Source organism: Globicephala melas, chromosome 20, assembly GCF_963455315.2.
Source record: "Globicephala melas chromosome 20, mGloMel1.2, whole genome shotgun sequence".
NCBI classification, from domain to species: domain Eukaryota; kingdom Metazoa; phylum Chordata; class Mammalia; order Artiodactyla; family Delphinidae; genus Globicephala; species Globicephala melas.
The window spans coordinates 49,330,567-49,344,306 of record NC_083333.1 but is presented as its reverse complement, the minus strand read 5'-3'; the positions used below and the strand labels follow the sequence as shown (position 1 = coordinate 49,344,306).

General features: G+C 37.5%; 1 protein-coding gene across 1 annotated transcript in view; it reads left to right on the top strand.

Moving 5' to 3' along the window:
• The window catches only part of BRIP1 (BRCA1 interacting DNA helicase 1), a 198,795-nt gene that overhangs the window by 71,204 nt on the left and 113,851 nt on the right, over positions 1-13,740 (top strand). Inside the window, exons 8-10 of the mRNA XM_030881813.2 lie at positions 1,701-1,922; positions 4,003-4,202; positions 10,470-10,602. Of these exons, the coding sequence (XP_030737673.1) occupies positions 1,701-1,922; positions 4,003-4,202; positions 10,470-10,602 (555 nt within the window). The remainder of the gene's footprint in view (positions 1-1,700; positions 1,923-4,002; positions 4,203-10,469; positions 10,603-13,740) is intronic.

The window sequence follows — 13,740 nt, the reverse complement described above, 5'->3', positions numbered from 1 at the left end:
TATGTGTATAGATTATTTTTAAAGCTTAAACCCATCAGCACATAGACAAATCTAACTTATTTTTTAAGGGCTATATCTTTTGTATGAATTTTTGCCACAATTTATTTAACATATCCCCTGTGGGTAGACGTTTGGTTTATTTCCAATTTGGGGGGCTATTAAACAGTGCAGTATATATATATTTAAGTGGTGAAATTTTATTTGGTAGTTACTGACAAATTTCCAGTGCACTTCTAATAGAAGTAGAAGTTTATACTTCTAATTTTATACATCTTTTAATAGGATATGCCACACCTTTGCTAGGACTGGATTTTATCAAACATCTTATTTTTTGATTGGTGTATGTTAATAAAATTTTTTTACTTCTAATAATAGAATGGCAAAGGACATTAGTAAATAGTACATGAAAGAAGGTATGCAAATTACTGTTGAAACTTTTTAGAATGTTCGTACAATGTAGTGTTAAACCTTGCTAGAAAGTGTGAAAAATACAAATCAAAGCAACAGTCTTCTTTTTTACCTTTAAAATAGGCAAAGATACGAAAAGATAATATTAATGTTGATAAAGGTGTGGAAAAAGGATAATGTAAAATGCTATACATTTTCTGGAGAATAATTTGGTGATATGGTTTTCAAGAAACTTAAAAATATTTTTACTCTCTGATCCTATAATGCCATTTCTAAAACTGTATACTAAGAAAATATTTAGAAATGAGCATAAAAATTCTTATTGCAGTTTATTTATAAAGCAAAAATTGAGAACAGTCTAAATGTCTAGTAATAAACTGGTTCATCAACTATGGCACATTAATCCAGTGTACATATATAGGCAACAATGAAAAGAAACTTGGTGATATGAAAAAATATTTCTGATAGGATTTTTAATAAAATAGGCTAAGAGAAAAAAGGAGATCCCAGTTTTGTAAAAAAAAAAAATATTAGTGGCTAGATTGTTAATAATCCTCAGTGCCTGGGGAAAATTTGCTTTGTTCTCATTATTTTAAAATTGGGTCTCATTATAGAGATATATCCACAAGTATATATGTATAGAAGAAATGTGAAATGAAATACATCAAAATCTTGATAGTACATTCTTTGTATAATGGGATTTTAGGTAATTTAGGGCTTTTTGGTACTCTTACATTTTCCAACTTTTTGTAGTAAATACTCTTTTTTCCCCTAGGACATTTCTCCTGCCCTCCTTCCCAGTTTCCATTCTTCCTTTGTTTTTAGTTATTTATATTTGATTAAGTAATACTGTCTCATGGCTCAAATTGAAAAGGTACAAAAGTGTCTATAGAGAAAAATGCCTTTCAGTCCTGTTCCCAAGTCACTTGGCTCTCATCTTTGAAAGCAACTAGTGATACCATTGCCCTTGTGTATCCTTCCAGATCCTTCCAGAAATATTTTTGTCTAATACCACTTTAATCAGAACAAAGTCACAACAAACATACTTTTAAAAATATGTTTTTCAAGTTAATTTGGGATATTTCCAGCTATACTGATCTGGAGCTCTATCTGAGTTAACTAATATAGTTCTTTAAAATGGTTGTATTATAGATGTGGTGTATGTACTCTGTCTCCTCTGTTAAATCTTTACTTTGTGGCTTTAATGATGTTTCTAAAATTCTGCGGTGAACTTGTGTTATTTCTTCTGTTCTAGTATTGCTTCATATTTCAGCTATGCATTTTTTTTTTAGGGAAAATTCTGCTATTTTTATCATGGTGTTCATAAAATTAGTGATCAACACATATTACAGACTCTCCAAGGGATGTGCAAGGCCTGGGATATAGAAGAATTCGTCAGCTTGGGGAAAAAACTAAAGGCATGTCCATATTACACAGCACGAGAACTAATGCAGGATGCTGACATAATATTTTGTCCCTACAACTATCTTCTAGATGCACAAATAAGGGAAAGTGTGAGTAAATATGTAAAAATTAAAAGAACTGTTTTCCTACTATTGGGATATAAGTGATGAATGTAAAGCTTTTAGATGTTTTAATGTCTTTTACTTTATTCTTTGCTTTATATTTAATTTATGGAAATGTGTAAACAGATTAGAGTATTGAAAACATATTCTAGGGGGTATTAAAAACTGAATTTTAGACATTGTCATTTTAATTTCCAAAGTAATAAGCACTTCTAAGGCCCTAGTACTGAAGTGGAATCATAACAGGGTTTTTCAACCTTGACGGTAATGACATTTTGGGCTGGATAATTCCTTGTTGTGGTGGGCTGTCTGTGCATTGTAGGATGTTTATTAGCATCTCTGGTTTTATCCACTAGGTGCCAGTGGTACCCTCGCAGTTGTCACAATCAAAAATGTCTCCAGAGATTGCCAAATATCCCCTGGGGTACAAAAAATTGCCCCCATTTGAGACCCTTATATAGTGATCTCTTTATGAATAGAAAGAATGATTTTAAAACATTTATCTAAAGAATCTGTGTTTTGAAGAACTTACGTTGGGAGAATATGCATACTATGCAAATTATGCTCTGTGAACTTTGAATAAGTGAATTTGGATACAGCATTTGTGTTTATCTGCCTGATTCTTAGAGACATCCAGTTGTTACAGCATAAGACAAAAAGTGAATAACTTCATATATTCAGTTGTTATTCCTCTCTTTAGATCTGACTGTACAACTTTCATTAGCTTTCTATTTCTATAAGTTTAAAATGAATAGGCATTATGTTTAATACCCCTGCTATCCTTCCTCTTATTTGGCTGCCTTTCAGCTAGGTCTCTTTCCGTTGAGCAACGGTATATATCAATGCCAAGTCAGTCTTCCTCTGCTTAAAAATCTCTTATATCTCTCTTTGCTCATGGGATAAAGTCATATTTCTTAAGCTTACTCCCAAGATGATCAATAGTCTGACCTAAATCTGCCTTTTCAGCCTTCTCTGCTACAGACTCCCAACTTGAACTCTTCAAAAACTTACCTCAAAGTCCCCTGAGGACACCTTGTTCTTTCCTGTATCTCTGCTTTTGATTACACCTATATTGAATTGCCCTACTCTCTCTTTGTGTATCCAAATCCAAATCCTGCTCACTTTTTAAACCTCAGTATATTTCCTACTCTTTTATGGTTCTTTCTCAGCCATCTACAGCCCTCTGTATATTATTATTTCCTCAGAATAACTCAGTGGCAATTGCTTTGTGACATTTTGTATTAGTCAGGACTCTTTCAGTTGCATTTGACACAAACCCAGCTTCAATAGAGCTTAAAAAAATACACTTGACTATCGTGATGACTTTGTAATCAGGCAAGTTCTTCCCAGTAGGAACAAAGATAACCATAATCAGCTAGCTTTTTTCCAGCTAGGTAACCTGGAAAAAAGAATATGATTTCACATTAGTCACCCATAATTACTCTGATTGGCCTAGCTCGGATCTCATACCCATTCTTGAACCAGTCATTGTGACCATAGACAGATGGAATACTTTATTTAATTGACAAGCCTGGTTTCTAAGTCTGCCCACATTATGAGAGTGGTGATGTCCCTTGATTAACAGCTTAACAGTCCTACAGACATCACATGGGAGTTGGGGAAGAGCACTTCTCAAAAGGGTTGCAGAAGAGACTGAAATGAAATAGATACATACTATATTGTATTAGTATTTTGAGAGTCTTTTGAATCTTGTGTTGTTATTTTTGTTTTAAAGGTTTTTTTTTTTATTCTACTTTTTATATTATGTTGGAGATCCCTTATACCCCTTTGTGTAACCAGCCATATGTTGATCCTGGCTCACTTAACACATATTATTTTGGTTGATAGGTTTACAAGTATTTTGAGAGTGAAAAATGGAAAACTGTAATGCTGAGCTGATATTTGGTTGGCCTAAGTGCTTTAAAATTTTAAGACTGAGAATCAGGTGCTTATATAGTTGGACTTGTGATATTGGCCTATAGTGTGAATTTTTTAATGAAATATCTTGCCTATTGCTGTTAAATCCATTTTGCTGAATGTTTTACAGGAAAACTCTTTTATCTTATAGATGGATATCAATCTGAAAGAACAGGTTGTCATTTTAGATGAAGCTCATAACATTGAGGACTGTGCTCGGGAATCAGCAAGTTACAGTATAACGGAAGTTCAGCTTCGGTTTGCTCGGGATGAACTAGATAGTATGGTTAACAATAATATAAGGAAGAAAGACCATGAACCCCTACGAGCTGTGTGCTATAGCCTCATTAAGTAAGAACATTTGTCTTTCAGTGTCATTTGTGCTGCCTTTGTATTAAAAACATGTTTTATTGTGCCAAGTATTTTACAATTAGTAAACTTTGACCAGGCTACTTGGGAAATGGATTGTTGTTTGCCCATTAAAGGTAGAGATAGGCTAGTCCAAACTTTTGTCTTGTTCAAAAGAATATAGTGAACGTAACTGATTTTTAAAATTGATAATTGTGAATCTTATTCCTAATTTAGCAGGATAATTTAGTAGTCCCATAGGATGTGTGTAGGATATTGGGCTGAACATTAACTAAACATGGTTTTAATTAACATATTTAAAAATTTTGGACCATGGCTTTATTTTATTGCTTTATCCTGCAGTTTGAGTAGGATTCTGGTTTGATGAGTTTCATTTAACCAAGATTTCAATACTGTAAAATAATAGATTTAGTATTTTATTTATTTATTTTTTAAATTATTTATTTATTTGGCTGTGTCAGGTCTTCGTTGTGGCACACAGGATCTTCGTTGTGGAATGTGGGATCTTTTCATTGCAGCACCTGGGCTCTTCTCTGGTTGCAGAGTGTGGGCTCTCTAGTTGTGGTGCATGGGCTCTAGAGTGCACAAGCTCAGTAGTTGCGGCGCATGGGCTTAGTTGCCCCACGGCATGTGGGATCTTAATTCCCTGACCAGGGATCCAACCTGCGTCCTCTGCTTTGGAAGGAGGATTCTTAACCACCGGACCACCAGTGAAGTCCTGATTTAGTATTTTATTGAAACTTACATTAGATCGTTTCCCTTTAATTAGACGTTATGTTGTTGATCTAGAATCTCTTTACCTTAGAAAAAAATGTTACCTGACACTACATCCCGTTCCATTTATTGCAGCACTTTTCTGTTCCCTTCACAGTATATTTTTTAAAAAATTTGCATGTTTATACATCCACATGTTTGAACATAAGAGGTTTACAAATTTATATTGTAAAAACCTTTTTCCCACCCCATCTTCCATCTGTTTAATTTCTGTCTTCCTGAACAAGTTTATCATTTAGTTCATATTTATGCAAAAATGAGCAAATATAGATACTTTCTCTTATCCCTCCTTTTTACCCAAATGATGGCATCTATACATATACTTTTTTCTTCTCCATTTTAAACGTAAAATATATTTTATTTTTGGGTCTTCCCTGGTGGCGCAGTGGTTAAGAATCCGCCTGCCAATGCAGGGGATACGGGTTCAATCCCTGGTCCGGGAGAATCCCACATGCTGCGGAGCAACTAAGCCCACGTGCCACAACTACTGAGCCTGCGTGCCTCGAGCCCATGCTCCACAACTAGAGAAGCCACTGCAGTGAGAAGCCTGCACGCCACAACAAAGACTAGCCCCCGCTCGCCACAACTAGAGAAAGCCTGTGCGCAGCAATGAAGACCCAATGCAGCGCCCCCCCCGCCAAAATATCTATATAGATGTATGTTTTATTTTTTCTGCTGTATAGCAAAGTGAATCAGTTATACATATACATATATCCACTCTTTTTTTTTTTTCGGTACGCGGCCCTTTCACTGTTGTGGCCTCTCCTGTTGCAGAGCACAGGCTCCGAATGCACAGGCTCAGCAGCCATGGTTCACGGGCCCAGCCGCTCCATGGCATGTGGGATCTTCCCGGACCAGGGCACGAACCTGTGTCCTCTGTATCAGCAGGCAGACTCTCAACCACTGCGCCACCAGGGAAGCCCTTATGTTTTATTTTTTAAAAGCCAGTTTATTGAGGTATGATTGACATATATAAAACTATTAATAGTTAATGTTTAAAACTTGATGAGTTTGAGATAAGTATACATCTGTGAAACCATCACCATGGTTTTTAACATAAACATACTCATTGCCTCTAGAAGTTTCCTTCTGCCCTCTTTATTTATTATTATTTGTGATAAGAACACTTAATATAAGACATACCCTCTTAGCAAATTTTTAAGTATACAATACAGTATTGTTAACTGTAGGCATTGTACTTCATATGTACATTTTTCTGTATCTTGCCTTTTTTCACTTAACAATATATTTTGGAGATCTTTCCATATCAAGACCCAGAAAGCTTCTCAGTTTTAAAAAAATAGTTGCCTAGAATTCCATTGCATGGATGTACAGTGATTTATTTAACCAGCCTCTGATAGTAGATATTGAAGTTGTTTTACAATCTTTTGCTATTACATTGCTGTAACAAATAACTTTGAACATATGCCCTTTCATCTGTCTGGGAGTATATCTATAGCAAAATTTTTAGAAGTGGGATTCTTGGGTCAAAGCATAGATCTACATGTAATTTTAATAGATATTTTTTAAATTTACACAGTAGATGGGTGAGTGGAAGACTAATTTATACTCTGACCAGCAAAGTATGAGAATATGAAAGTTGTTTTTTTTCTAACCTGACGGGTGAAAAGTATCCCAGTGTACTTTTCATTTACATTTCTCTTTTTTTTTTTAAAATGTATTTATTTATTTGGCTGTGCCAGGTCTTAGTTATGGCACGCGGGATTTTTGCTGTGGCACATGGAATCTTTGCTGCAGCATGCGAGATCTTTAGTTGCAGCATGAAGGATCTAGTTCCCTGACCAGGGATCGAACCTGGGCCCCTGCATTGGGAGCACAGAGTCTTAACTACTGGACCACCAGGGAAGTCCCTCATTTACATTTCTCTTAATGTGTGATTAAGCATTTTTAAGGGCCATATATATGTCCTTTTCTGTCAACTTTCTGTTGACATTTCTGTCTTTGTTCTTGTTTTTATGGATCTTTTTCTTATTGATTTGTAGATGTTCTTTGTAAATTGGCCCTTTGCTTGTGATAAGAGTTGCAAACATTTTCCCCTCCATTTTGCTGTATGCTTGTGTCTTTCCTTGTGGTATTTTTGCCATGTAGAAGTTTGTCATTTCTATTTCACAGCATAATTTGTTGAAAGAGTTGGCTGTAGTTGCTGATTCTATTTTCTCACTTCCCATTCTTTCCTTATCCATCCCAGTAGTGTTGCTGTCTGCATAGTTCTACTGAAACTGTTCTTATCGAGATCTCCAGTGATCCAGAGATTGCTAAGTGCAAAGGTTATTTTTCTGTTATTTTACTTAGCCTCTCAGCATTGTTGGATACTGTTGACTACCACCTCTATGAAAAGTGTTTTTGTCTTCTGTGGAATAATAGAAAATATGTATTCAATATATTGGTCTCTGTCCCCAGTTCCTGGTACGGAAGTCCTAAAACCTTTATAATTTCCTAAGTGATAAGAGCACTAAGAGCATTTTCTGTTCTACTATTTCATTTTTGGCCCCGGTTCCTGACAGAGTTCCTAAATCCCCTGGGATTTCCTGGATGACAGGTCTGTCTTTTGTTCTAATGAGGTGATGGGTTTGTGGGCTCCTGGATGGGTCTGGTCACTAGAAAGACCAAGGCATGTTTAAAAGCTTGGAACTTTCAGCCCACCTCCCCTCTGGGAAGGGGAGAAGGGCTGGATATTGAGTTAATGTTCCATCATGTCTTTGTAATGAAGTCTTCATAAAAATACCAAAAGTACAGGATTCAGAGAGCTTCTGCATTGGTGAACACACCTATGTACTTGGAGTGGGGTGCACTTCACCTCCACAAGGACAGAAGCTTCTGTGCTTGGGACCCTTACAGACCTCACCCTATATATCTCTTCATCTGACTGTTAATCCTTTATTATATAATAAACTGGTAAATGTTTTCCTGATTTCTGTGAGCTGTTCTAATAAATGCTCAAACTTGAGGAGGGGGTCATGGGAGCCTCTGATTTACAGCTGCTTGGTCAGAAGCACAGATGACAACCTGGACTTTTACAACTGGCATCTAGGTTGGGGGTGGGAGGGACAGTCTTGTGAGACTGAGTGCTTAACCAGTAGGGTCTGTGCTAACTCCAATTAGTGTCAAAATTGAATTGAATTATAGGACACCCATCTGATGTCTCAGAGAATTGCCTGTGTGGGAAAAAACCCCACATACACGTAGAGACCAGAGGTGTTAGAAGTGAAGTAGTGAGAGTAGAGCAGACACACAGGAATGTGTTTTCCTAGACGGCTTCCATGACATCTTCTGGTTCTCTTCCTCCTCACAGTTCGTTCTTTCTCAGTTGCTTTTGATAGTTCTTACTTTGTTTGATGTCTAAACGTTGAAGTACCTCAGGGCTTGGTCTTAGGACTTCATTTCTTTTCTAGTTCTGCACTCTCCTTAATTTACATAACCCTAGTGCAGTGCAAATGAGGCCTGAATCTGTGTCTGTCCCAACCTGTCCCTGGAATGCCATTTTCATATACCCAACTATACTTTCTATCTCTGTTTGGATATAAAATTTCAACTTTCCAAAACACTCCTTTCCTTCCCCTACCTACTCCCCCCCACTGCCCCTGTCTTCCTTGTCTAAGCAAATAGTACCGACCAGTTCCTCAAATCAAAAATCTAAGTGTTATCCTTGATTACTGCTTCACCTCATGCAATTCATCAGTAAGTTTTATAAATGCCACCTACACAATATATCCCAAATCCTTCAATCTCATACCTGTCATCCCAGAATCATCCCTCAACTAGAACAACTGTAACAGCCTCTTAATAGGTCTCTCCTTTCATTTTTGTCTTTCTCCTATAATCCATTCTGGCTTATAAACTGGAATCATCTTTTAAACACTTAAAATAGATTATCTCTCTCTTATTTAAAATTTTCTGTTTAAAATCTTCCCATTGCACTTTGAAGAGAATCCAGACTTCTTATTCTGGCCCAACATGATCTGATTCCTGCTTATCACTCTAACATTGCTCATACCGTTATTCCTTTCTGCCCATTGTGGTCCAACTACATTGGCTTTCTTTCGGGTCTTTAAATAAGCAAAATTTGTTAAATCACCTGAGGATCTTTGCACCAGGTGAAAATGGCATTCTTCTACTTGGAGTACTTTTTCCCTGATCCTCCCATGACTGAATACTTTTTGTATTCAGTTAGAATATATGTCATCTCAAGAAGAGCTTCCTTGACATTCAAATGAAAGTAGCAGTTAGATTACATTAATCCAGTTTATTTTCATTATATCACTGTCACTACCTGATATTGTCTTGTTCATGGAATTGTTTCTGAGTTTATTTCTGTCTCTCTTAGTAGAATCTAATTTCCATGAGAATAAGGACCTTGCCTATTTTATTTACTGCTGTATTTCCACTATCCAGTATAGTGTTTGGCATAATATAGGCATTTAAGCACTCACTGAATGTACAAATGTCTGTGTGTGTGTGTGTGTGTGTGTGTAAATGAATATATTTTCTAGTAATTCTCTTTTTTGTGTTAATATTTAACACTATAATCTTTTTATTAGGCTTTTAAATTTTTATTTATTTATTTATTTTATTTTTGGCTGTGTTGGGTCTTCGTTGCTGCACGCGGGCTTTCTCTAGTTGCGGCGAGCATGAGCTACTCTTGGTTGCAGTGCGCTGGCTTCTCACTGAGGTGGTTTGTTGCGGAGCACGAGCTCTAGGCACGCGGGCTTCAGTAATTGGGGCATGCAGGCTCAGTAGTTGTGGCTCATGGGCTCTAGAGTACAGGCTCAGTAGTTGTGGCGTGCAGGCTTAGTTGCCCCACAGCATGTGGGACCTTCCCGGACCGGGGCTTGAACCCATGTCCCCTGCATTGGCAGGCGGATTCTTAACCACTGTGCCAGCAGGGAAATCCCTATTAGGCTTATTTGTATTTCCTTTTATGTGCATTTGGGATAAGCTCCTAAGAGCTGACTGTCAGTTGGAGAGACAGACAAGTAAAGCAGTGTGAGTCCACAAAACACAAATGGGGAACCACACACATCTTTCTCTTTTTTGAGTAAAAGCTTACTTTTTTAGCTGTATATTTATTTTGCAATGTGAAACATGCATCGTATTTAAAATGTGTCTTGGGCTTCCCTGGTGGCGCAGTGGTTGAGAGTCTGCCTGCCGATGCAGGGGACACGGGTTTGTGCCCCGGTCCGGGAAGATCCCACATGCCGCGGAGCGGCTGGGCCCGTGAGCCATGGCCGCTGAGCCTGCGCGTCCAGAACCTGTGCTCCGCAACGGGAGAGGCCACAGCAGTGAGAGGCCCGCGTACCGCAAAAATAAATAAATAAAATGTGTCTTAATTAATCCACATATATGTGCTCAGAGCTTCAAGGAATACAGATCAATGTATCACATTTCTCTTTGCTCTGTTGAAGTAGTGCACATAAGGATGATACTGGTTGATGGAATTGTTTTATTTTATTCCAGTTGGTTAGAAGCAAACTCTGAACATCTTGTGGAAAGGGGTTATGAATCATCCTGTAAAGTATGGAGTGGAAGTGACATGCTCTTAAATTTACACAAAATGGGCATAACCACTGCTACTTTTCCTATTTTGCAGGTAAGTTTTTTTTCTACCTGTGAGATTTATTTAGTGAATTAGAAATGACTTAATAGTGAATAGTTAATCCAGAGTAAAGAAAAAAAAAGTAGCAAGTTAATTGTTTCAAAATTTTATTTTATTATGTAAGTTCGATAATCTTTAAGTGATGGCATAAATTATGGATGAAAAAGTAGCATTATTAGTTTGAAGGCTATATGGCTTAATTAATACAGAATTAATTGCTTTGTTTAAAGCTAAAATAAGTCAGTATTTTTAGGTTATAAATATTTTGTCAATTATAAAAGTTAAAAATTTGGAAAATAAAAAGATAAGAAATTCATGTTTTATTCTCCTTAACTTAGAGGTTATAAACCTGGGTATATAGAGATTATGGGTGGGCTATGGGATACTGTGAGCCTTATGAAATTACATTCAAAATTTTATGAGTATTTACTTTTGTACATTTTTCTGGATAGAACCTTCATGACTTACATTATTCTCAAAAGAGTGTTTGTTTGGGGTTGTTTTTTTGTGTTTATGCAGGTGAGAATGTTTTTACTTTCTCTTTTTGTTCTTATTTATTTATATTAATTGACTTTACTTTTAAAGTGGTTGTTATAGGTTTATAGAAAAAGTGAACAAAAAGGACAGAATTCTCATATACCAGCACCCCCAACCACACACGTATTCACAGATACTATAGATTCTCTTATTATTAACATCTTGCAGTAGTAGTACATTTATTACAATTGAACCAATATTGGTTACATTATTTTTAACTAAAGTCCATAGTTTATGTTAGGGTACACTTTTTGTGTTGTACGTACAGTTCTATGAGTCGTTACGAAAACATAAAGTCACGTATCTACCGTTACAGTATCATACAGAATACATTCATTGCGTTAAAAATCTTGTGTTGCACTTATTCATCCCTTCAACACACTTTATTTCCTCTGCTGAACCTCTGGCAATCACTGATTTTTGTTTTTCTGACTCCATAGTGTTGCCTTTTCCAGAATGTTATATAGCTGTAATCATACAGTATGTGGTCTTTTTAGACTGGCTTCTTCCACTTAACAGTATACATTTAAGGTTCCTCCATGTCTTTTTGTGGTTTGACAACTCATTCCTTTTTATTTCTGAACTATATTTATTGTATGTATGTACCACAGTTTGTTTATCCATTTACCTACTGAAAGACACATTGGTGGTTTCCAAGTTTCAGCAATTATGACTAAAGCTGCTATAAACATTTGTGTGCATGTGTTTGTATGGACATACTTCCTGCTCATTTGGATAAATACTTAGGAGCACAATCGCTGGATTGTATGGTAAGACTATGTTTAGCTTGCAATAAACTGCTAAACTGTCTTCCAAAGTGATTGTACCATTTTACATTCCCACAGGCAGTGAATAAGAGTTCCTGCTGTTCCACATCCTTGCCAACATTTGGTGTTGTCAGTGTTTTGAATGTTAACCATTCTAATAGATATGTATTAGTATCCCATTGTTTTAATTTACATTTCCCTAATGATATATGATGTGGAGCATCTTTTCACATGCTTATTTTCCATCTACATATTTTATTTGGTGAGGTATCTCTTCAGATATTTTGCCTACTTTTTAATTGAGTTGTTTGTTTTCTTATTGTTGAGTTTTTTTCTTTTTTTTTTGCGATACCCAGGCCTCTCACTGTTGTGGCTTCTCCCGTTGCGGAGCACAGGCTCCGGACGCACAGGCTCAGCGGCCATGGCTCGCGGGCCCAGCCGCTCCGCGGCATGTGGAATCTTCCCGGACCGGGGCACGAACCCGTGTCCCCTGCATTGGCAGGCAGACCCTCAACCACTGCGCCACCAGGGAATCCCATATTGTTGAGTTTTAAGAGTTCTTTGGGTATTTTCTATACGAGACCTTCATCTGATATGTGTTTGCAAATATATTCTTCCAGCCTGTGGCTTGTTTTTTCATCCTATTAATGGAGTCTTTCATATAGCATAAGTTTTTAGTTTTAATAAAGTTCAAATTTTTTTCTTTGATGGATCCTCCTTTTGGTGTTGCAACTAAAAATTCATCACCGAACCCAAAGTCACCTAGATTTTCTCCTATCTTTTCTTCTACAAGTTTTATAGTTTTATATTTTACATTTAAGTCTGTGGTCCATTTTGAGTTAATTTTTGTGAAAGGTGTAAGTTCTGTGTCTAGATTCATTTCTTTGGATGTAGATGTTACTCTGTCACCATTGGTTGAAAAGACCATCCTCTCTCCATTGGATTATCTTTGGTCCTTTGACAAAAGATCAGTTTACTATATTTGTGTTGGCCCATTTCTGGGCTCTCTATTCTTTTTTTTTTTTTTTTTTTTTTTGCGGTATGCGGGCCTCTCACTGTCGTGGCCTCTCCCGTTGCAGAGCACAGGCTCCGGATGCGCAGGCTCAGCGGCCATGGCTCACGGGCCCAGCCGCTCCACGGCATGTGGGATCTTCCCGGACCGGGGCACGAACCAGTGTCCCCTGCATTGGCAGGCGGACTCTCAACCACTGCGCCACCAGGGAATGGGCTCTCTATTCTTTTCCATTGATATACTTGTCTGTTCCTTCATCAGTTCCACACTGTCTTGATTACTGTAGCTTTATAGTAAGTCTTGAAGTCAGGTAGTGTCAGTCCTCTGACTTTGTTCTTCAGCATTGTGTTTGCTATTCTGAGTCTTTCATCTTTCCATATAAACTTAGAATTGAAACTGAGCCCCTGTGGGGCTCCTGGGCATGGAAGCCTTTCTGTCCCCCATTTCTTGTATATAGGGAACAGACTCCAGCCTCCATGACCTTCCCTGGGTTCCAAAGGGCAGATTGGAACAGTTGTTAGGGAAGGGAGGGGATGCAGAGACAAGGGAGGAGAAGCCAAGAAACTACCGGAGGCAAGATTAAAGGAACCAGAGAAGCTAATCAAGATTAGGAGACCACCTGAGACGAGATCAAAGGAGTTCAGGCCCTGCACACACCCTAATCTTGTCAGCAACCCCATCCTTGAGCTATTGCTATAAAACCCCTCACCAAATCCCCCGGGGTTGGGGGACACAGTTTTTCAGGGGCATGAGCCTGCTGTATCTCCCTTTGAGTGGCAAAGCAATAAAGTTATCCTCTTCTACTTCACGTAAAAC